The 23,715-nt window shown below is 41.9% G+C and overlaps 1 protein-coding gene and 1 long non-coding RNA gene across 7 annotated transcripts in view; one reads left to right on the top strand and one right to left on the bottom strand.

Moving 5' to 3' along the window:
- Nucleotides 1-23,715, bottom strand: part of ETV6 (ETS variant transcription factor 6) — a 131,040-nt gene that overhangs the window by 26,775 nt on the left and 80,550 nt on the right. For all 6 annotated transcript variants that reach the window (XM_051772605.1, XM_051772606.1, XM_051772607.1 and 3 more), the window contains one exon: nucleotides 2,942-3,106. In XM_051772605.1, coding sequence (XP_051628565.1) covers nucleotides 2,942-3,106 — 165 coding nt within the window. The remainder of the gene's footprint in view (nucleotides 1-2,941; nucleotides 3,107-23,715) is intronic.
- LOC127463316 (uncharacterized) lies at nucleotides 5-22,500 on the top strand. The gene is made up of 3 exons (XR_007900779.1): nucleotides 5-2,705; nucleotides 2,922-3,165; nucleotides 7,695-22,500. It is a non-coding gene; the product is annotated as an uncharacterized LOC127463316 (long non-coding RNA).

The raw sequence follows: 23,715 nt of genomic DNA, 5'->3' as shown, positions 1-23,715 counted from the left end.
GAAAGATAAACAGCAGGAAAAAGGAAACAAAAATGTACATGACTGATGAGAAGACTCATTTAGCCATCTGATGCATGAAGTCATGCCTCTTGGGTGCTATTTTCAGACCTAAAAATGCTTGCAGTAAAATCCTACATTTCACTGCTTTGCAACGTTCTTCTCTGAAAGGAAAAAAAGGTACATCACACCTCTGTGTGTGACTGTGGCAAAACAGGAGAAAAACATTCCCTGGCATCGTAACTGTTTTGTCTTTCCTCAATGAAACAGACCACCACAATATCTAGGAGACCAATGCACTAACTGCTTATTTTGTGACTTTTATAAACCACATCGTGTGTTGATGCTCTTCTTCCAACAACATCTACATAAAACACATAGGTACTTACACATTTTGTCTGGTGTAACTGGTTGAACATTTCAAAGTGAAAATGTACATCACAGGGTAGGAAGTCTCTTGACTTTTAATTCTGCTTGCTCTCTTCTGTTTGTCACTGCTCATATTACAGAGGAACAGGTTGCAGCAATAACATATTAACTGAAAAGGAACTTGGGTTTCACTTAAGAAAACAGATTTTCTGGGAAAGTTATCTCAAGCATGTGGGGATTTTTTTAGCAGTTGTTTCTACAAGATTGTAAGCTGCGCATCATTTGTTCCTTGTCTCTATAAACTGCCAATATTCTATTTGTGGACAAGTTTAGTTGCTTGGTGTGAAACAGTTAAAGCCATACTGCTTTCCATAGTTCGGCTTCCTTTATTTTTAACATCTTGGCTGCTTTTAGTGTCTCAGCAGTGACTTTAGGGCATTTTTAAAAGGTGATTGCAATACCTGAAAATTCAATTAAAAACAAAGCCTCAAGAACCCAGTTACATGGCAGTCTAAAAAGTGATTTTACCACATACTTTCCATAATTGAATACAATAGTGGCATAATCATAACTAGCGCTGTAACAGTCCAAGCAATAAGATAGCAAATTTGTACCTCTTTTGATTTGGCCTGACAGACTAGTGAAAATGTCCATAAAGTTGTCTGTCTTTCTTTTAGCTAACAAAACAGTTACACTTCTGCATCACCCAGGTGTAGTAATGCTAGCTAAGATGGTGAAAAGCATTTTTCATTCTCTCCCTCCTCTGCTGTCCCCCTTCCCTGGCCAGCCTGAACAGAACATCTGTGGGGCTGTGAGCCCATTTTATTGCTTGGACTGTGTGCAGTGGATGAGGTTCTCTTGGTTTAACCATGAGTGGAAACAATACAACTTTCATTTAGCTTCAGTCCTGGAAAACTTAATGCCTCTATGGCAAACATTATTTCACAGTTCTTAAATTTCATAGACAGTTAATTTCTGGCAAATACTGAGGTAATGTCCTACCTACAGTCATCTAAATTTTTAAGGACTTACTCAGATATCCTCTACAAGGTTTATTATCAAGGTTTATTATGGGGAACACACGGAGAGAAGAAAGAGAGAAAATGCAAGGGAGGAGGCCTTTAGTTTGGTTATTTCATTCTAAATTTAGGTAAAAACTGCTTAACCTTCTGCATAAAGTAAGACTTTCCAAGTCAGAGGCTTTTCCCTGGGAACACTTTATTTCTAGCCTACAAACATTTTCAATCCTGCTTATTTCAAGTGCCCTCACAACACAAAAAGGGGAATATACCTTCATAACTTCCACGTAGGAAAGTATAGTAAGGGGAGTTGCACACAATATACATAAAGGTGTCCCTTGCAGTCCTCACCCACATCCCTGCATTCAACACTCCTTTTGCTTTAAGCAGGGCTAATTTTTTAGAAAAATGATTCCAAGTGGAGTACCAGAATTAAAAAAAAAAAAAAAGACATTTCTTGGCATCAGTTCTCACTGACAACAGGCGCTAATGTTTGGCCTCTTCTTCCATACAAAATAAGCACATGCTTAAAAAACTTCATATACACTACATATAAGCAACAATTTGTGAGGCAGATTCTGCAGGAGGATGGCTGGGGAGAGTCACCAAGCAGGCTGGTGCAGAATTACTGCCACAGCTTAATTATCAGCTGGATCCAAGCAGCATCAGCTGTACTTCAGCACCTAGTGAGCCTTGCACTAGAAGCCTCCTCACAGCAATTCTGTCACCGCTTGGTCCAAGCTCTTTGATCACCTATGGTGATTGAATTACAAGCCTTTATATTTAACAGGAGTACCTTGTATGGTCACAAAAAAAAGCTCACAACTCATATTTAGTTAAACACCCCTGACAAAGGAGGGTAGATGCTTACTCTGACTGTAAAACTGGAGCAGACAGACTGCAGGGGATATAAATACAGGCAGGCAACATGCACATTTCTAAATCTTCTTTGTGAGTAAGTGAAGACATAATTTGAGCAATAGGCAGGACTGATTCACACATCTGTCTGTGCTGTGCCTTGGGCTGGATTCCAGCACATGAGAGAATATGGTAAAGTAAGGCAAAACCCACAGGGGCTGTTAAATAGAGGCAAAGTCCCCAAGGGAGGAGTTTTGCAGTTGCTTTTAGCAGCACCTCAGCCAAGTTAACTGTGAGGCAAAATGCTAATACGGGCTGCTTAAAGATTAACTTGATTAACTTGCTGCTGTAGTTGGGTCTGTGAACAGATAAGCCTTTACAGGGAAGAGCTGGAAGTCACAAAATGCTGCCAGAGAAGCTTGCTTTCTGGGAGCTCTGCAGGGAGTTTCACCTAATAAACAGGTTGGAGGTTTGAATTTGGATTCGCGCTCAAATATGCCGACAACTCAGGTGTATCAAGATTTCATTCCCTCTCTGTCCTTTTTGTCCTTGCCTCATACAAGTGTCCCCGTCCTCTGTCTCCCCTCCCTTTCCCAGTCTACTCCAATAAAGGCGACCGTTTCCTCCTATGACCCTGTTCAGCTTTTGTTGCAGCTTCCTCTCTCTTTTCAATCACAGCTTCTGTAAAAAATTCTCACCCGAATGAGGAGACCTGTATCGGAAGTCCTCTTTGGTCAGGAGCAGCAGAGCCTTGCCATTCATCTCGAAAGTGTTGCTCTCAATCGGCCTCAAGGAAAACTCCTTCTCCGCCCACCTGAGCCACTGTGCCACATCCTCCCTGCTCCAGTAAACGGGCTGCAAACCTGTGGCAGGAAGAGACCGTGATTGTGTTACCAAATTGAGGCAAGGCAGAGGAATGTGGGTAAGTGTCAGTGAACCCCCCTTTCCTCCCACACCATAATGTACAAAGTCTCAGGGGAAAGTGTAGGAGAGGAATGTCGTATTGATGCAGAATTACTCTAAGCGCTGGACTGTGAAATACTTCATTAGCTTAGGCACCTTGGTTTATCTGTGACATACTGTGAAACAAGAACTGCCTCAGCATCCTGAAAAAAAGCTCCTAAGAAATTATTTAATTTCAGATTTCCACTGTGCAGTGGGGTTTTCCTCCAACTGCTCCTTGTAATGTGCAGAGCAGGCAGCAGGCAAAGTCCTTGGCCCCATCCATCCTTGGTGTGTATCCTTACATGGAAGAGAGGTGTGCTCTCTCTTCACACCCCTTGTAAATTTATGGATGAAAAATAACAAGAAGTTGTCAGATGCAAAAGAGCTGTGACTTCCCTATAGGTGGCTGGGGTCTGTAAGGAAGGGCTGCTTAACACAGCCTCTGTAACAGTGTGTCTGTAAGCCATTATCAGTCCATGTATGGTTGAGAGAGGTGTATTCAGACAGGCCCACTCCTCCTCCAGATGCCATCACATTAGCAGATGCTATTCCCACACTACAGAGGAAAACCAGTACGAGACTGTGGTACCTTTAGCACTGTGTTTCCTGTATAAAATATTAGCAATGTAACTCTGTCCATAGAAGGGGATATATAATTTTATGGCAAAATAGCAGGGATATCTATTGGTTTGGGCACAGATTTTCCAGGGTGTCGAGGAGAATCTGGCACTCCCTTTCTCCCAGCCAGCTCGTACAGCAGATAGAGCCTAGGCTATTGTGTTTACTCACAGGGGCCCAGCAAAGTTACCATCAAAATTTTGTCTTTATTGGGCCCAGGCAGAGAAGCTTTGGAGGTAAGACAATTCAATATCTGTTCTCCAGACAAATTTAAATAGTTTCCTTCCCCTGATAGAAGGAAACTACCCAACTAGAGAGATTATCTCCAATCCACTGGGTGATAAAAGCTTTCTCTTTTTTTTCCCCTGGTGAGATGACTCATTGTTTGACTTGCTACAAAGCTTACCCACTGTGCATAGGAACATAAAATTTACTGTATGTGATCAGATCTCGGGTACACAGACTCTGGCAGAAGCTAGTACCTTATGCTTCAGAGGAAGATGAACCTCCCTTCCTTGTATTGCACCTGGCTGATTGTATGCTGCACATGGGAAGAAACTTCCTTCCTGGCACACCATTCTCTGAGATCTGATTACCCTCTTCCTACCAAACACTAAAAGAAACCTGGGAGAGTTGTACCACTCCTGTTTTGGTTTGGTTTTTACTTCTTTAACAGATAGGCAACTCTTTTTTTCTGTTTTAGCAAGAGGTAACATGCAGTGAATTGCATTCTTCTGCTATGCCAGATTCCCAAACAATGGCTTCGGAAAGTCCCAGAATCACAGCTGCATACAGAACTGAACCTCTGTCAGAAAAGGAATTGAGATCATGCCTGAGAAAGGATCAGAGCTGACCTAAGGAAGGGACCTCTGCATGGCAGTAGCAAGAATTTCCTCTGGCTTTCAACTGCACTGTATTATGTGCCACACAGAAACAAGTAGTAGAAATTATTTATTTTTGAAATATTTTAATTCTATTTCCCCTATGAATTAGGGTCTGCTTATTTGGGTCAGAGCTTTCTGTAGGACCTTTCTTTCTGAAGAGCCTGAACTGAGGTGAGGTGCAGATTTGCTCAGAGACATGGAAACCATCATCTGAAATCCCAGAATGAGGTTCATCTTTTGCTGAATACAGAGCTATTCCTGCAGAAAATACACTCCAGACCCTAGGCTGCTGCTAGGCAGCATGCACATTGACTGTAGCTAAAAGAGAAAGAAGTAAGACATGATGCAGCCAGACTACAACATACAAAAGGGTTTTAAAAGACCATCTGAGGAGTGCTTGAAATGCTCTTGTGTGGTTTCTTTTGCCTCCCTCTTTGCCATGCCACGCAAGTCATAAATTGCCCAAAGGAGAACTGTCGTGTAGAAATCTAACCAGACTTCTGATGTGCATTTCACAAGATGAGGTATGAAACAAAAGAAAACATCACTGGGAAAATCAGGTTGACAAGGACAGAGTTGTATGATAACTTCACATGAGGTGTGCGCTCCCTTATATATACATCAACGTAATAAATAAACCACTCCCTGTACAAACACAGATCAACATTTCCTATGTGCTGGTGACAATGTACTTTTGCCATCCGTCCAACTAATGCAAAAGTACCGTGTTAAAAGAGAGGTGCTAGACCCAGAGCAGCCAGGTAAGTTAGACTGGGACAAGCCACGAGCTGTGCTGGCAACTCTGAAAGAGACCCAACGCTTCACACTGCAAATCAGGTCTCTGCTGGGTTTCAGCAGCATCGCTGAAGCTTGTGAGAAAAGTAAAATATGACCTCGGACCACTTGGCTTGAAATTACTAAGAATCAGCAAGCAGCCAGTCTAATTCAGTTTGGCTGTCACTAAAATGAGTGGGTGGATGAGCCATATCTCTCCATCCGGGACGTGACACCGTAATTAAATAATTACATTGTGTGGAAGACATAAGGTGCTATAAAAGAAGTTAACTGCTTTTTCCTAGATGGATTGCTTTTTCTTCTGTTTCCCTCCCTTCCTGCACTGCTGCTTTCCTGGGAAGTTAGTTTCTCAAAAACATGTCCCCACTGCATGCCCATTTGTTTTGTGAGGCTGAACCAGTTCAGTCACAGGAGGCTTTTCTAGGGGTGTACACCAGTGTTACTAAAAGTTCTTCAGAAACTGTCATTCAAAAAATAATTCCTTCATGTGCAGTACAGCATCTGCTGAACTTGTAATGCCACCTTCTTGGACCTTTCTTAAAAAAAACTACTTGGTTGTGTGAAAACAAGGTCATAAGAAGGTTGGCTTTGCAGCTTGAAGGGATTTTACAGCACAGTGTACATTGCTATCAGTAGGTCCTGAAAATGGTTTCCTGTACTGCCCATGAAAGAAAACTTAATCCCGCTCACACTATTTTTCTTCTTTGGACGCTGTTTCTTATTTTCCCCTCTCCATCTTCTCTTTTAGTCTCATGCACACAGTGGAGGAAAATGGGCTCTTTTTATCTCTCTAGCTTTATTCTCTGCAAAAGCTAACAGCAGTGTCTTCAACTAACAAAGATATTTACCAAGCAGAATGAAATGGGGAAAATGAGAGCTGTGTTGCAAAATGAGGGCAGAATTTTGCCTGGTGAACTGACTGTTGAAATCAGTGTGAAGGTTGTGCTGCTTTCAGTAGGTGCAGATCAGATACAGGGGAAGCTGCCCTTCTCCCAGCCTGCCCTCTTGGTGGCCAGCATTGCCAAGGACTTCACAGGGTGAATTTTGACCTGAGAGTCAGACCTGTCTCCGCTCCCATCTCTGGCATTGCTCTGCTGGTTGAAATCTGGAAGCATTCCCATCTATAGTGTAAAAATAAACAACAAAACCTCCTTGAACTCAATAGCTGAAAGCAAGTTAGACAAAGGTGTGTAACCCATCTAAATCTGGCTCTGTGAGATTCAGTGCATTTTCTGTCTTCTGTCCGTTTCCAAGCACCACCTCCAGCAGAGTAAAATGCAGTAACTTATTGACATGTTTATAAGCCGACAGCTTCATATGTATTAAACAGGGAGCAAAATTCGTGCTCACCTTTCTAATGCCGCAGGCTGGTGCACCGGTGTCTTAAGAGATTATCTACTTCTGTGGCATATTCCTCACCTGAAATCCTGTTTCTAACACCTGTTACACTAGCTACCTTATAAATGGTGGGAATGATCAATTCTCATGCTGAAGGGCACAAGCTGGTAACCATCTGGAGTGCAGAAGTAATCCATACTTCATTCCTTTCTATTCCCAAGCAGCAAATCCAAGTACAATGGAGAGGAGCTGATGAGGCAATTTACACTTTGAAGTAGCCAGTAAACATGTTTAGCACTTACACCAAGTGACAGAGGCATGAACAAGAGGAGCGCTCTGCTCACCTAGTATAACCTTCTGCACACTGAACTACACAGCCAGCAATATTTGCATCTGACCACAGAGTTTTGGTGGGGTTACAACTTTGTTTTTTGAAGAGATGTAGCCAACCTTGAACCTTGCAAAGCACTCATATTCAGCATCTCCTTCTTTGGTTGGGAAGACAAGGTATGTATTTTACAGTATGAGTTGCTATGTACAGTGCACGTAACAGATACATCTAAAATGTGAACTATAATGTACCACAGGCTCTTTTCACCTTGACTCATTTTGGAACAATCTGAAGGCACAAATCCAATGTAAAATGTGATGTAGAGAACCACTGAGAGCTGCTGTTCTGTTTTAGTTTCGATATGAGGACACAGCTACATGACAGCATGCGTGATGGAAGCACCATTCGTAGTAAATGTCATCAACTTTTTGTTCCTCTTCAGCGAGTCTCTCCACCCTCACGCCTGGCTGCCTGGCAGGCAGGATGATGATATGAGAAGGGAGTAAAGACAGACCTCTCATTTATTCCTTCTTTCTGCAGGGCAGACAGAATTGTTCGCACTCCCACGCCAAAAACTACTTAGCATGGTTGGGCAAACAGCAAAAGGGACAGTGTATGCAAATCAGCAGCTGGTTTCTGAATACCCAGGGACAGACGCATCATCACTGGCAGCATGAAGGAGGCCAGTTCTGTCTGTAGCACAGTACTTTGAGCCATTAGTGGGAAAATGATGATGGAGAAGTTCAGAAGACTTGAAAGTCTGCTACCAACTAACTCTTTAGGAACTGATGCTCTCTTTTTTGTTACCGATTAACAAAATTTTCCCATGTCCTATAAAGCATAATATGTAGCTCTGAGTATGATGGTGTATGTCAAGCAGGAGTGGGGCAAGAGGTTGTGTTTTTTCTTCATTTCTGTGTAAAGGCAACACAGTCTGAAAAAAAAACCCCATATGATTAGATTTAAATCCTTTTCCCAGAGCACCTTTTAAAAGTCCCTTTGTCTCTCATATCTTTGTTTGAAAAGCTGGTCTACCAAAATGCAAAGAATTGTCATGGGGCTTTGCCAGTTAACTCTGAAATGCTTTTAAAGTGCAAAATGCTGCACAGCTTCTTCAAATGACTATGGTTCAATATTCCTGTGGTGCTGGGTCTGCTGCTCTCTGGTTCCCTATTCAGAGATACTGATTGTTGCTGCCAGGGACCCTGTTCTGGTATCATGCTCGAACCTGACAGAACAATCCATGACATGCTGTTCCCTGAAAAGGGCTGTGCTGAGCTCAGTGCTGAAGGCCGTTTCAAATTTAAGGCCAAGCTGGGCACTGAGGTCCTCCTGAAGCAGCAATTCTCTGCTGGAGCTGCTGCACCGATCTCTTACCACAAGTGCCTTCCCCATAGTGCCCAGCACTGGCAGGCTCCAACCCACAGGGTGCTCATCAGCTCTTCAGAACTCTCACCGCTGTGGAAGGTAAAGGCGGGAAGGTTAAGGATCTTGCTTTCTCAGGAAGCTTTTCTAATTCCTCAGAGGAGGGAAATGGGTGACAGAAAGCTATGGCATGTTCCCATGCAGATGGACAGTGTAAGTAAGTGCCTCCTGGGACTGCTCTTGCGTTGGCATACAGGTGGAAGATGTAGCCCTGCCACAGGATAAACGCTGTATCGCTGGTGGTCTGTGCACTTGCTGTTAGGAGTAGGGGACAGAGGTCTGGTGTGCAGTGATGTGCCTGACCACTTGTTCCTTCCAGCAGGTGCCACTTGACTCAGGTACTGCAGAGCCAGCTCTCTATATAGGATGAGGCAATACCTGCAACCCAGCAGCAATGAATAGCCACTGCTTCTGCAGTGGTCCTCAGAGATAAGCAAAGGTAGAAAATGAAGAAAAGGTTAATCCTGGCTAATCCTCAGAGAGAATTATTTGGGAAGTGAGTACAAACTGGTACAAGGGAAATGCACAGCAGCACCTGAAAATGCACCTTTAAGGGTCTTGTTGAGGAACAGATTATTAGATAGGGAACAGAGGAGTTGTGTGATGGGCAGGAAGAGAGACCATAAGTAAGGCTTGCATGTCCTTTGAAAAGGTCTGAAACTGCCTGTAACCATAATGAAAAGGCTTTGGAAGCCTCCTACACTGCTAGGAACAGAGGGTGAAACAGCTTATTCAGTAGTAATCTGAAATAAAAGACATAAGCTTTTTTCTCCTGGTATCCTGTTGAACAGGGTATTAGAGGTAGAGCAAAAGTGCAGGTAATGCTCTGTGCTCGCTCCTGAGGCCTTCATGTATGCAGACATCTGCAGAAACAAAGTGAAGCTCTGTGCTGGGTTTCTGCCATGCTGACTTTGCTAGGGTGTGCTGCCCTGTGACCTAGCCCTTCCCCTTTCACTGTCTGTACACAGACCCTGAAAAGCTGACACACCCGAACCCCTTGGGGCTTCAGGGTCATAAAATAAATAAAATTGCTTTCCTAATGCAGCCATTGGAAAGTCTGTAAGAAACATATTGACTGGAAAATGCTTGATTAGAATGGCTCTAAGCTCTCATCCAGGGAAATAAATCTTTTCAATTGCCCACACCCAGTGCCAAGCTCAGCTTCCTGGAAGCAACTATGGCCCTTTCTGGAACTGAAGAGAAAATCCCGTGTTCCATCACCTGCTGACATTACACATGGTTTGCATTTGCTGATCAAATGCACAAGTATGACTTTAAATTAGCTTGCTGGGCTGGGACAGCTCACTGATTAATGATGGCAGATGAAGTCACCTGTACAAAACCCTAAAAATCTGAAGTCTGTGTTAATAGTAAAGGAGGGAGGAAAGGCCACACACTACAGAATTTAAAATGAAGAACATATTCCTTCTCATTCTATAGCCGAACCCTTTTAGTTGCAGAGACAGGTTAGTAACTGAAGTACCTCTCTCAGACAAAATTACTCAGCTATGCCTAAGACCCCCCACTCTAGCAAGTCAGAAAAGTCCCTGAACACTGCTGATCAATTCCTGAAGTCCTTGGAGTTGTAGCTGATGTCAGAATAAAGCCTCTAGTGCAACCCCAGTGATTTCATGTGGCGATCTGTGCTGAATTTCTTCTGAGATCTGTATTTGACCTATAGCAGCTGCTTGTTCCCCTTCTGTTTGCACTGAATCATACAGAACTAGCCTATAGAATGAGTGGACGTTAGGATGTAACCCTCCATCCTCTCCGAGCTGCCCCATTTTGGGATCAGTCAGAAAATGTTATAATGCTGGAGCAGTCTACCTGCTGCTGACAGGCAGCCTGATAAAAGAATACACAGGACAGGACAAACCAGTCTGGGTAATAGTGCTGGTATGTTTGTTGAAGTGGTCAGGGTTTGAGGTTCTGAAAGGGAAAAACTACCAAAGAAGCAAGCAACCACAGAGGTGAAGAAATGACCAGCAGGTTTTTTAGGCACTTATTCCATGAGCTACGTCCAAGAGCTTTCAAGAACTCTGCAAACAGCTCCAGCTTCCTCTCATGTTGTTTGCAAAACTTTCATAGAAGCCTCAAAAGAGGTCTACTTCCAGGGCACAGTGAAGGCTGGCATTTGCATCTGGGTACCACATTCAGAGAAGGCCAGAGTGTAACAGCAGTTCAGAGAGCCATGGACAGCATAATGGCATCTGGCCACTGCAGACACTTAGCTGCCACCACATTTGCTGCACACAGGAAAGAACTCGCAGATGACCCCTCTCTTTGCTCCGTGCTGTGCCAGGAGGCAGAAGGTAGGTGACTGATATTCCTACCAGAGCAGTTTGTGCAACACAAGCAGTGGCAGTGGAATGGGGAATGGGGAAATGTTGGTTTCAATCTGCTCCCAGTTATAGTCTTAATCCACTGCTGACTTCTCAACCAATTTTTGGCTGTTGTCCATGGAGTAGACATTGCTTTCCTACTGTGCCATTCCAAAAGGAGCTGAAAGAAATGTCTTCTGTTGTGTATTTCCTTGTATGTGCAAAAACTATATCCAAAACAAAAGTAGCTGAGCCCTGACAGTGTCATAGAGTAGCTAGCTCAAAAGACAGTGCTGCCAGAAGAAAACAGTTTTGCCAGTAGAAGTCAAAGGATTATAAAAACTTCAATTTTCTTCTCAGCAACTCATTATTGTTTCAAATCAATCTGTCTTACTCCAGGTCAAAAAATCAGGTCTAATAAACATTCTTTATGGTTTTTCTGTATTGGTTATGGCCACTGCTGATACTTACTATTAGTAATACTTGTACATTTACATTACACAGTGCCTTTCAATTGCAAACAGATTAGATTGTTATATCTGTTTTATAGATGTGAGGAACAAAGTCACTGAATGCCTGCCCATACACTAAATCTCTTATAAGAGGGATTGAATTCAGGAACTCTATTCTGCTCCTCTTTACAACTTGCCAAATGCAGAGCATCTTTACATTCTTAACATCCACTTTTCCTTCCCGCTCTCTGTATCAATTATTTGATGCATCTCAGCAACACTAATTTAAAGGTAAACAACCCAACTCTATATTAGAATGTATGGTCAATACGTGCTGTTTCTTTCTTTTAACCCAATATGGCCTTGCTCCCTGGCTGGGGTGTTAAAGATTTGTAAGTAATTAGAAATAAATTGATCTCGGTAGCCTTGACCTACCTGCTGCCTAACTGTCGTACAGTGGAGCGGGGTGCTCAGATTATTACCGTGCTAACAGGACGTAGCACTAATACTGGTGATGGAACTGAAAGCTCAGGTTTTAGGCACCTGATCAACGTCCCTGAAAGATGTGAAAACCTGAAGAAAGAGTTGGTAGCTGCAGTGAATATACCCGCCTAAAATTAAGATGGTTACTTTTAGCAATTTATCACTTTAACCTACCATCAGCTACGTCACCTCAATCTTCCAGTGGCTGCAAACTTGGAGAGATCCTACCGTTTTGTAAGAGAGAGATTAGTAAATCCTTTTTGTACAGCTGAATCAAGTGGAAAAGTTCTGAAATCTCAGTTTCACATATCAACAAAACACCACCAACAACTGCAAGACACTGTAATCCTCCATATTAAGAAGCTGCCTTTTTCTTACAAGGAAATTTTGTTCTCAGAGGCTCACATCCTGAAGCAGTCGGGTCCCTTTCCAATAAGGAATTTTGGCTGGGACTTTGTTTCCTAACTCAACTGTGACTGTGAGAGCTGGGGAGGGGGGAGTATGTATACAAAGGGCATGTTTTCCAGGCTGTTTCCAGGGAATGTGAGGCCAGCTCCACTACAGAACAGTCTATGCCGTAACAGCAAGATGTTGTCTGTTGGCTTCCTCTGCACTGGGGCTCCAACACTTGTGAGCTGCAGTTGTACTTGCAGATTTTGGCACCACAGCCAGAATCATGGCTTACTTTGCCTGTAACCATTAAGCAAATCACTGTAGACAAAAATTTACCAACAGCACATGGTAAAAGTATGGCATACTTCTACTGTTGGTCCAAAAGCTGGTTTTGCTTTTGGACCTCTTGCTTATGCATGCATTCTCCTTCAGAGTCCTAATGCAGGAGGGCTATAACAGCCATTGCAATCCACCAGCATACAAGTTCTTCTGAGCTTTATGTGAAGACTTGCCTTCAGGTGACATTAAACATTAAATTACTGATGGAAACAGTGCAAATTACAACTTTGCAGACTGTATAGCATGTTTAGTTCTGAACCACATCTTTAAAGGTAAAAGCTCACTCTTAGAATGCTGCAGACATTTCTTGTTCCCAAGATGCTGCAAACCAGAGTCCTGACATGATTAAAAACTCCAGATTTAGCTTCATTTCTTGATGGTTCCTTAATGAACCAAATCCCTACAGCTTTTATAAACTGTCAGTCATTTCTCCAAGAACACACTGCTGTTCGAGAAAGGTCAAGTGCTTAAAACAACAGCTTTAGATACTGGGTGTCCTTTTCCACATTTGGGAGACAAGGAGGACGCTGAGATGGACTCCAAACCGCACTACAACACATCACCCATGCAGGAGAAGAAGTAACTGCATTACATTCATATGGAACCCTTTAGCTTTCCAGTGCAACTTGTGCACAGAAAGGCCTCTTGTACTAAGGTACTTGTGCTTGAAATACATTGATAATGAGAACAAATTAAGAGTGTGCTCTCTGATTATCAGATGATAAATTATGATGATTATCTTTGCTGCAGCCTTGAGAATTGCTTCCTCTCCAGCATTTAACTCCTGCTTGCTCTGAAGCTAGTCAGCATACCCACTAACTTCTCATACTGGGGCCCCCCAAAAAAGTGGCTTATTATTTCTATGCAAGTCTCATGAAGTTGAGGCGCTACTGCTTCTATTTAGGACCACTTGAAAATACTGTTCGAGTAATAATAAATGAAATTTATTAATTGGTACAGCATGCAAAATCGTGTCAAATCCTTGTCAGATTGTAGCTAGGATGTTGTGCTGTGTGTCTCAAAGACATGTGGCACCCTGCAGTCAGAGGCATGGCTGAAGCACTTGAAGTCATCCCTAGGATGCCATCTGAACTAACTCCCTGAGGTGCCAAACACAACATGGGCATAAGCTGCATGTTCAGCACAGTAGCTAGCTCATGCTGAGGTCTGACAGTACTATGGCTTCAGCCAACTCTTGGTCAGCTGTGAAACCAAGACAACTCTGACTGCTGTGCAGATACACACTTGTGTGACCTATGGCTACCTCTCCATGACAACCTCAGATCTCAGAAATACACACTTCTAGTTTCTCCTCTCTGGCTTCAGAGGTGTCTTGTTGGAGTACTGTGCTTGAAGGAGATAGCCCCTCTCCTGAACTGGGTGTATTGGAATCCCTTTCTCTTATTCTGTCTGGTATGAAGGAGCTAGAACAAAGATGATAATTTCTATTTTGGTGCTGGGATGTTTGCAATGACTATTGTGTCCTTCAAACTAGCTCATTCTAGGCAACAGCTTGGACAACATGTAGTGTTCCATGACAGTGCTGACTTCGTAATGTTTTCTGGCCATCACTTTGATGTGCCAGTGCAATTGGTGGAGGAGCTATGCTGTGATCTTCGTGAGAGAGATATTTAAGTACATTTGTACGTTGGTTTCTGCCAGATCAGCTTTCTGAGCAGATTATGAGCACAACTGCTCTAACAGGTAGGTCAACACAACTGGCAGGGAGGTGGCAAATTGCAAAAAGGGTAACAGGTGGATGTGGTAACAGAGAAGGGAGAAAATGCTTCAGCTAGTATTGTTATAGAACATGTCATGTCACTGGAAAATAATGCATGGGCTTGCTATATTACTTGAGTTTAATCTTGATGATGTCACTGAGAAAAGGTTGCTTCCAGGGCCGTAAAAACTACTGCAATGTCAATAGAGGCAAATAATTTACCTACACAGTTCCAGTAAAGGATCAAGCTTTGAATGAAAAGGAAAACAAATGGATGAGATAAATCACATGGAGGTTCTTTCTCATCCTGCTTTTTCGGTTTCTTGCCATGCTAAAGGTGCAGTGGGAGAGACTGCCTACCTAGGAATGATGGGTAACTGGAATCATCACAGATTCACAATTCTTAATACCATTTAAACCTATTGTGCAAGTACACCTGGTGACCTCACCAGCAGTGAAGCTATCTTCAGGATTTCTGTCTTTTCCACCCTTCCTTTTCCACAGGAAGGATGGTCATCCCTGTGCTTGCTGTCGCAAACGAACTACTGCAAATGTGCAAGGGGAAAGGGGACCCCGTCTTTTCAGAGTGGCACTGTGTGCTGCAGCTGTGAGTCCCAGAGCTGAGCTGGGATTGGCTGTGGAGCTGTGACATCAGGGAGGAGTGAGAAACTTACCCCTCTCAGTCCCACTAACAGTGCCATCTCTTTTGAAGGGGTAAGGTGTAGCAACCTAAATAAGTATTGGGAAAGAAAATCAAATGATACCACCTGTGACAGAAATACTTAGTAACATCTAATGGTTTCTTTACAGGGCTCAGAGATGTGCCAGGTAGTATAAAACACTGAATATGGAGAATTCCCTGCCTGGAGGACATTACAATACAAACAGACAGGAGAGGGAAGGGATTCAATGTACAAGAAAAGTGACAACATGATGGTGTGCATACAATGCTGGTCCCCCCAGGAACTAACTGAATCTATTGGAATCCCCATACACTTGATTGTGTAGATATTGTGAAAATGGAGTTGAAATACTTTTTCACCAAGTTGTTTAATTAAAATTTTCATAGTAGTGCTCCCCAGTATATTGGCAAATTTCAGTCAACTCTCTGAAGGATATCTTATCTGTTGCAGAAATCCAGATTTATAGGTCTGTCTGTTCATGCACCACTTCCATTCACAAAACCTCAGACAATCACAATGAGTGTCTCTGTGAAGTAATTTCTCTTCCATTCTTCCAATGTTTCAAGACGTGCTTGATTTACCAAGTCCAAACTAGTTTTCCTTCATTCTTTTGTATCGTAACTTCCAAATCATCTCAGGTTTTTGCTCTCCTGGGAAGACTGACTCACACCCAACTTTCAAAAGCCGGAATGCCATTTTTAAAATCCATCATTTGGACCTACTGTTCTTGTGCCTGGACTTGTCTGAAGTTGAGCATCTCTGATGCAATATACTCTATCCTACTAGGAAACACTTGCCTGGACACCCTCTCTTTAGTTAAACTCACTGTGTCACAAATAAGTACCCATGAAAGCTGTTTTTGCCAACCGTAGCAGCAATAGCAATTTTTGGAAATGCTGTTCAGTATTAGATCAGAGTAAGGGAGATTTCTTGGTAAACAGAGCACAGGAGTAAAATCAAGATTGCAACAGGACTGCACAGTTTATAAGCCTCTCAGGCTCCAGATCAAAGTGTGCATGCCTATGAGCAGGAGACAGCAGGGAGCAGAGTGAGTAGAAAGACTGGAGAAGTAAGACTGTAGGAAGCAAACATGAACATGAGGGAAGGATAATGAACTATGTTTTGTAGAAGAGATACCTTCTAACTTAACTTTTCAGGTTGCCTTAGCTTTTCCCTGTTTTTATAATTCCTACATTACAGAAATTACTAAGCTAATAGATGCACATTAGTGCAAAGCAAGTTGACATTCCCAGGTCTTTCCTTTCTTCTTAACAAGTTGCAAGTGCAAAACCACTTTTCTAAAATGCTTTGCTTATTAATGTGATTTTGATTTGTTCTTTTCCCCACATGACTGGGGTTAACCGGTTTAGCCCTGACAGCATGGTGCAGAAATGCAGACATGGGAACATTGTTAATTTGAGGAGTGGGAGAAGCCTTCTTCAGCAATTTCACAGAAAATGACATTAGGGAATGTAAAGTGCCAAAAATTTTCCTGTGAAGCCCTGAAAAAATCTGCAAACTCTAGATGTCTCACACCACTCTGGTAGATTATAAACATAGAGCATATGGAGTCAAATGCTGTGTGTTCATGAAAACACACACGTGTTTGACACCATGCAGAGCTTCTGAGGACATGAATGCAATTTCAGAAAAGATTTAAACTCTTGTTATTCAGGTGTTTGGATAACCAAACAATGGACATTCAGAAAAAGGCTTATTTGTGAGCTGGCTTATTCCTTAATAAATTACAGTATTTCTTTCTTATATCTTTCTCTGACGCAGTTTGAATGGGCAATTTTTAGGTTGATACTGTTCAATATTGTCTCTTCCCTGCTATGAACAAATTAGTTAATTTAGGTCCTGGAAACACTACTTCCCTTGAAGATTAATTCTCAAAAGAAAGGACTGTGATTAATTTTTAAGAAAGCGTTTTGTGATGCCTGATTTTGAAGTTTTTCTAGATTTTCACTTCTCCCCCCCCCCACTACCCCTGAGGTGTGCACATTATGTGAAGAAGAGACTTTTTTTTTTCAGTCCAACCTCAACCTTATTCATTTAGCACTCACGGTCATGCTTTTGCAACTCTGCTGACAGAATCAGATAGGAGGAGGAGGGGGAGGCTGAGTCGACAAGAGGACCTTTTGTTTGCATATAAATACCTTGGTGTTATCAGAAAGAAAACAAGGAGTGAGCAGCATGCACTGTACAAAAAAAAAATCACAGCACTGTTACTCCGCCTTTCCCCCTTCTCTTGCAGAACTCTAAGTGAGCCTCTGTGTGTAAGAGAAGGGCTGGCATGCAGAACAACTGTCACTTCACTGCCTCCCATTCACTGCTAAACGGCATCCCTGCAGCAATTATAACAGTTGCTAACCTGGAGAAATACTGAGAAACGAGTTGTTCTCAGTAAGCAGCATTAAAACTCCACATAGGAACTAGCTCTTAAGGAAAGAAGTTTTGAAAACCAAACGAAGATGGGATCTAGAAGAACAGATTTAGACACACATTCCTAAGGCCAGAGTCCAAAACGGTGCATGCCAGCACTTTTCTGTGTATCTGTGCATCTTTCTGCCTCTTCAGTTTCGTATCCAGAGAAGGGATTTTCACACTAGAGACCAAATCAGCAGAGGACTTAGCGCAAAGCTGCACACAAAGCACCTGCATTTAGCAAGACATAGTTCCTTTTCTGTTGTTTTGTTTTTGTCAAAGACACACACGTGAACACAGTGCCCAGACTGTACTGCCCAGAGAGGCAGATGCAGCGTTGGCCCTGACTGGGAGGGACAGGAGCACAGTTCCTCTGCATCACAATTTCTAGTTCTTTCTCAAATTCAGATCACTGATTGAGTTAATTTTTTAAATTTTTTTTGCACAGCCTCCATCTCCATGCAACACGAAGGATCTTCAAGGCTCAGAGCTTACGCTGGGTACTGAGGAATGCCTCTCCCTGCAGCTTCCCCAGTGGTCTGGCAGGTCCCACAGCCTGGGAGCACCAATGCACACACATTTCTGATGACTCTGTTAATCTCCACTAAATCCAGTTCCTCAGGACATTCTCTCTCTAACTATGGGGATAAGGGGAGGAAGACAAAATCATTTGGGTTCTTCTTTTTGCATGGCAGAAAGATCACACTGTTTTTTTCAGTCTTTGCCTTCTTGCTTAAGTAATGCTACTCATGTGGTTATCTTTTAAGCCTGGGAAGCAGTGACTTCAATAAAGCAGCATTAACACACTGGATGCACTCTCAGGGTGTGCACCCAATCCAGAGTTAACACTTCAGCCAACCCATTCATCTGACCATAACCTCTGTCTGCCTCTGGACAACTGAGGCAGAGTCAAACCCCAGCTATGAAAAATCCTCATGAACATGTCGTATTGACCATTAATTTAATTCACCCAGCTGAATGTTAAGCAAGTGACTAGTTAATGCCTGCCCAAGGTTTTGAAAATACTGGCTTGGAAAGCATGTCTGCATCTCCTGTGAAAATCAGTGGTAATTGGTAATCTTAAAAATTTAGCTGCAGTGCTAAGAGTAGTATGCAAGGCACTAAAACGGAGAGAAAAGTTTCTCAGAACATCAGAAGGCTCATATTGCTAATTTTGAACCTAACGGCTTCCATTTGTGTTACATACCAAAACACTTTATAAATCTTGACACACTTTGGTGTTTGGAAAAATCTGTGTAAGATCAGATGCTGCTTTCCTGTGTTTCCCTTTGGCTCAACCAGCTGTGAGAGTGTATTTAATCAAAGAGAGCAACACACCTTGACCAGGCAGGCTGACTTGGGCTGAACAGCAGGAAGAGTTTCTTCTTCCCTTCTCACTTCAGAATGGGAGTCAGGATGGAGGGACACCAGTGCCTTCAAAGAAATCTGGGACTATTTCTGTACCCCTTTCAAAGCCTAGTGGTTTCTTTGCTCCCTTTGCTTGCTAGAACCCATATGAAATTGTAAAAAATGGTACTGGAATACCATCAGGGTGCTTATCCTGTTCAGGATTCATTTAATATCTCTGCCAACCTCTTAAAAAGACATAAAAGAGGAGATAATTTTTAATTTCCTTTCACAGTATGGTTGCCAACATCGCAGGCTAAAGCTGCATCTCCTAAGAGGGAGCTGAGTACGTCCATAGCTGCTATTTCCTAATTGGCAGGCATGGTGGAGAAGCCTTTTGCTGCCCTGATAAGGTTATTTGCATAACTCTACCCAAGTGGCTTTGCATGTATTTTTTCCCCTCTTCTGTTTCTTTCTCTCTCCACTCCGTAAGTTCTCAGGCATTTCTCCATATGTCAGAGAAGCACTATGAAAACCTTATCTGTAGTTAATAACAATATTCATTCTATTATACACTTACTAATTTATTTTTATTTCTTGTACAGAGCTGGTGTACATTCTGGTAACTCTATTCTTACTTACACAATGTGAAATAAAGAAAATTGTGCTGTTAATGCAAAAAGAATTCTGCTTTCTCTGCATAGGTTCCTTTTACATTCAAAGTGCCTGTGTGGGTTTTTTTCTGCTTTTAAAAGAAAGATTCCTAATTCCTTTTGTTTAAAGTAATCCAACTTTGTTCAAATTAAAAGCAATTCTAAACAAAAGCATAAGTGATATTTATACCTGCATTGTCAAAATTGAGATAAATGTAAAATTGCAAAGCAACCCTCATAAATAGTGGATTGAATACCAAAGTGCATCAATTTAAGTAAATATGACATTGAAGTAATAAACGAGACACTCAGAGCTGCATGGGTTAACCCATACTCCTGTGAGCAGTTCCAGTGATTTTGGTGGGATGTCTCACTTGGATAACTGCCATCCAGGGAAAGAAAGGCTGAAAAGGCTGTCCTTCTCTCATTTTTTTTTTTTAAATACGCATTCTTAACTTGGGGGGGGTGTCTCCTCAATTCCAAATTTATTACTCTGAAAAGGATTATGCTGAAATTTGGGCACATTTTGAAGTTCTTCCTAACAACACAAACCCTTGCCTTGTTTTTCATGGCAGTTTAAAAATATCTAGTATCTTTAAACCAGTGGGCCTGATGCCCTGTTTGTACAGAAAGACAGAACACAGTTATTTCCCTAACTACAGCAGCTCATACAACAAGGCCCTGGTCCATGGGAAGGGCCAGGACATGCTCTCCAAGTTGAAATCAAATGATCTTCATCATTCAATTCAGTAGGCCTACATTACTACTTTGAATAATTGTACTGTTTTAGTTGAAATCATAAACCAGGACCTCAGTGTGCTTGGCAATGCACAAACAGAAGAAAAATGCTATTTTTGTACAGAGAGTTTCCCTGGATTGTAATCTCTATGCAGATCTATTAAGAGGATGTATTTGATTGTTTTTTTTTTTCCCAAATCCCCAGCTAAACAAAACAGAAATGATGGGGTAACACCATGGATTTTGCTAGAGGAGGCAGCATTTTGGTTGTGGGAAAAAGAAAAAATGAGAGTTCACAATATTCAGGAGAATGGTGAGACTAACAAAGTTTGAATATGCAAAATCAGATCCACTGAAAAAATAAAATTGAAGAAATTTGGAATATTTCAATGTTGGCATTGATCTATCACATTCAAGATACAACCTCTCTTTGGTGCTTCGGTTTCATAACACCTATTGTAAGGTCTACTTTGAGTTTTGGGGTAAGACAGATTTTAGGGCAAGCAAAATTTTCCATAATTGTTAAGAGAATCAGTTTGATAACCAGTTCTAAAAGCTCTTTTTTCCAACTGAGAATATTTTGGAATAACAGTACAAATGTTACATTGTTGACCTCTTCTTAGAAGAATTTGTTTTAAAGACACTACTTCTACATGTGAAAAAAAAAGTTTACTGACAGATAAGGTCTATTAATGACTCCACTTCTGAGCTTTACTATCTATATTTACAAATTAAGAGTGTGAATCCTCAGTTTATTAATCTGCCAGTTGGGTCATTTTTGGCAGCCTTGAGCTGTTTCACTTCACTGAAAATATTTAATAGCCAATCTCTAGTGAACGTGAGTTTTCCCAATACTTTACTATGTTTACACAATATATCACAAATTTCCTAGTGCCTTATTAGCATTATAGATTATTAAAATGAAACTATGTTTTTTTGAATGAAAAATACAGTGCTTTATCCTTGACTAACCATAGCTTACTTAGTCAGTTTGTCCAAGCACATGTGAAGGTTATGTCTATCTCCACAGCATGGCAAACACTTTACAAGCACATACCCTCCTATGCAGATCTCTGAACAAAACATCTTTGGACCTAAAAGGGATTTAACCCAAAGCTTACTACTCAATGGAAGAGTTTACTCATTATTTGAATGATATTAACTACAGGTCTGCTCATGAATGCATTTCCAGCTTGATAGTATGTGTTTCTGTTTAGCAACCTTTGCATTGTCTCAGTTGAGCTTCCCAATCCTCCACCTCCAGCCTGCAAAGCATGTATTGGATGTCTGCTGGCTCTCCCTCTCATTTTTTTCATCTGGTAAAAATTACATTACAGACTGCTAAAAATATAATAAATACTTCTGTACCACCCCATGTAAACAGCTAAGTTATTTGCCACAGAGATATTAAATATGAATGAAAGAAAAAGTAGGTCTCCATGTTGAAAAGGAAGAAGCTTATAGAAAGGAAGACACCAGTCAAGGAACCAGGAAAACCCAAGTTTAGCTGCAGGCCTCCTCTGTGATTTGGTACAAACCACTTGTGTGTACTGAAGGCAGACAGGAAGAAACTCTCCCATTCTTCAAGACAACCATTACAGTGCAGCTGTAGTTACCAAAGCTGATGTGGTTACTGGACAACCCATGAGCTGCAAAAACACAGCTCATGCTGAGATATCAGTGAGCAGATCAAGAGTCCCTGTAGATTTAACAACTTTTTCCTGCAATTATACTCTCTCCTGACTGAGGTTCACCCCTTTTCCTCTTTATTAGTATTTAGTAAAGTTATTAATGCATCCCCTAGAGTCCACACTTTGCTGCATGTGCTTGATCCATATGCAAAGGCCATGTAACTGAAGGATCAATGTACACACCAGCAATGTTAATTCTGATATTCCCTTATCTTTAAAACCTTAGTAGCTATAATGCAGAATAAATACACTGAGTGTAACTTTTTCTCTGTTTTTTTAAGTATCAGTAATGGTGAAAAAAACTCTCAGAAATTCTATTATGGCATCATAATGAAACCTGCATGGGTCAGCAGGAGGAGGGTTAGCACTTTTAGATCCAACCCACAGACCTTTGCCACCTTTTTGCTAAAGGGACAAGTGGGAGCAGCATGAGTATATCATCAATTTTTATAGGAACCAACACTGTCAGGAGGGTATGAGACACCCTGCCATAACCCTGACTCATTTTACCAGCAAGTTGTGCAGCAGCAGCTATGTACATGACAGCAGAGTGAAGGCCAGGCTAAGAAATCTGTCCTTCTAGCTCAACTTCACATCCCTCTCTCTTGAATTGTAATTGTGCCAGTGTGCAATGCCAATCTCCCTGACCAGCCTCCTAGCTCCAGGCTCTTCCTCCTACCCCACCCCAAGTTAGACTTCTCTCCCATCCACACAGCCCAGCAGTACTGAGAACACAGGAGAGACTACTTCTCTTCCTTCAAGTCTGTTCCAGACCTTAGGGCACTAGACATTTTGAGAGTTCAACACCCATGTATTGGTGTCTGTCCTGGCAAAGAAATTACCAGTCACAGCAGTTAAAAAATAGACAAACTATTGAACACAAGTTCTTATACTGGGAAGTGTCTGGAAGCCTGATAAACAAGTGGTTCAACCACTTACCCCAGAAAAGAAGCCTGTCATTTTTCCCGGAAACATAACATAGGGACTGCTGACCATAACCCTGAAGCTGTTTCTTTGCTTCTCTCCCTGGAGACCTGAGACCCAGCAGTGCCTCATTCCTGTCTCCCCCATAGCTGAGAAGCAGCATTAGCAATTCTGCGGTCCCCCGTTAGCCAAGAAATGACAGCCAGCCGGCCAATCTCACCAACCCAAAGACTGGCTGGCTGGACCAGCTGGCCAGCCTGCACACATTTGTGAGTCAATTCCATTAATCAAACCCCAACAGCTGAACAGTTTGAACAGGCTGAATGAAGGTTATATTGAAATTATGCCGTATTGAAAACTAAAAGCTTAAGACATCTGCTTTTCCTAGTCTAGGGGGAGTGGACCAAAAGAGATTCTTTCAGGACTTCATAGTTCAATTTAATTTGATCTTAACCTGAATTTTTAAAATAAGACAAACAGAAAAGAAATGAAGCAAATGAAATGCCTTCACTAGATTCAAGAGGCTGAGCTCTGAAGAGAAACAGGAACATTAAGGTCAAAATGTCTGTAAGACTGTTCTCTTTTCCATCTTTTGGCAAAAAATTGCCATAGGTTCCTGGGACATAAATCAACATACAGAAGAATTAATGCAAGCAAAAAACCCTATTGTGTAGGCAATATTTAGGCAACAGATCACAAATGAAGAATACTACCAACAAGGAGGCTTAAGGAATGTTACCAGTAATGAGTAACCTTTGTGTGAGGAATTGTAAAAATCATTGTATGGCACAGATGAATTCAGCAGACAGCATGGAATGCTGACATATTTTAGGGGCAGAGGGAAAAATTTGAAGATTTGAACAGGACACTGTAGAGACTAGAAGAGCAGAGGGGGTAGCTTAGTGAGAGGGAAGCAGGTACACCTCTGGGTTGACAGACTGACAATTCTGAAGTCCTTGACAGAG

The sequence above is a fragment of the Manacus candei genome, unplaced genomic scaffold (genome assembly GCF_025592945.1).
Source record: "Manacus candei isolate 608988 ecotype Guabito, Panama unplaced genomic scaffold, ASM2559294v1 h1tg000153l, whole genome shotgun sequence".
In the NCBI taxonomy this organism is placed as follows: domain Eukaryota; kingdom Metazoa; phylum Chordata; class Aves; order Passeriformes; family Pipridae; genus Manacus; species Manacus candei.
The sequence above is the reverse complement of the archived record's forward strand: the minus strand, read 5'-3'. Positions and strand labels throughout refer to the sequence as shown.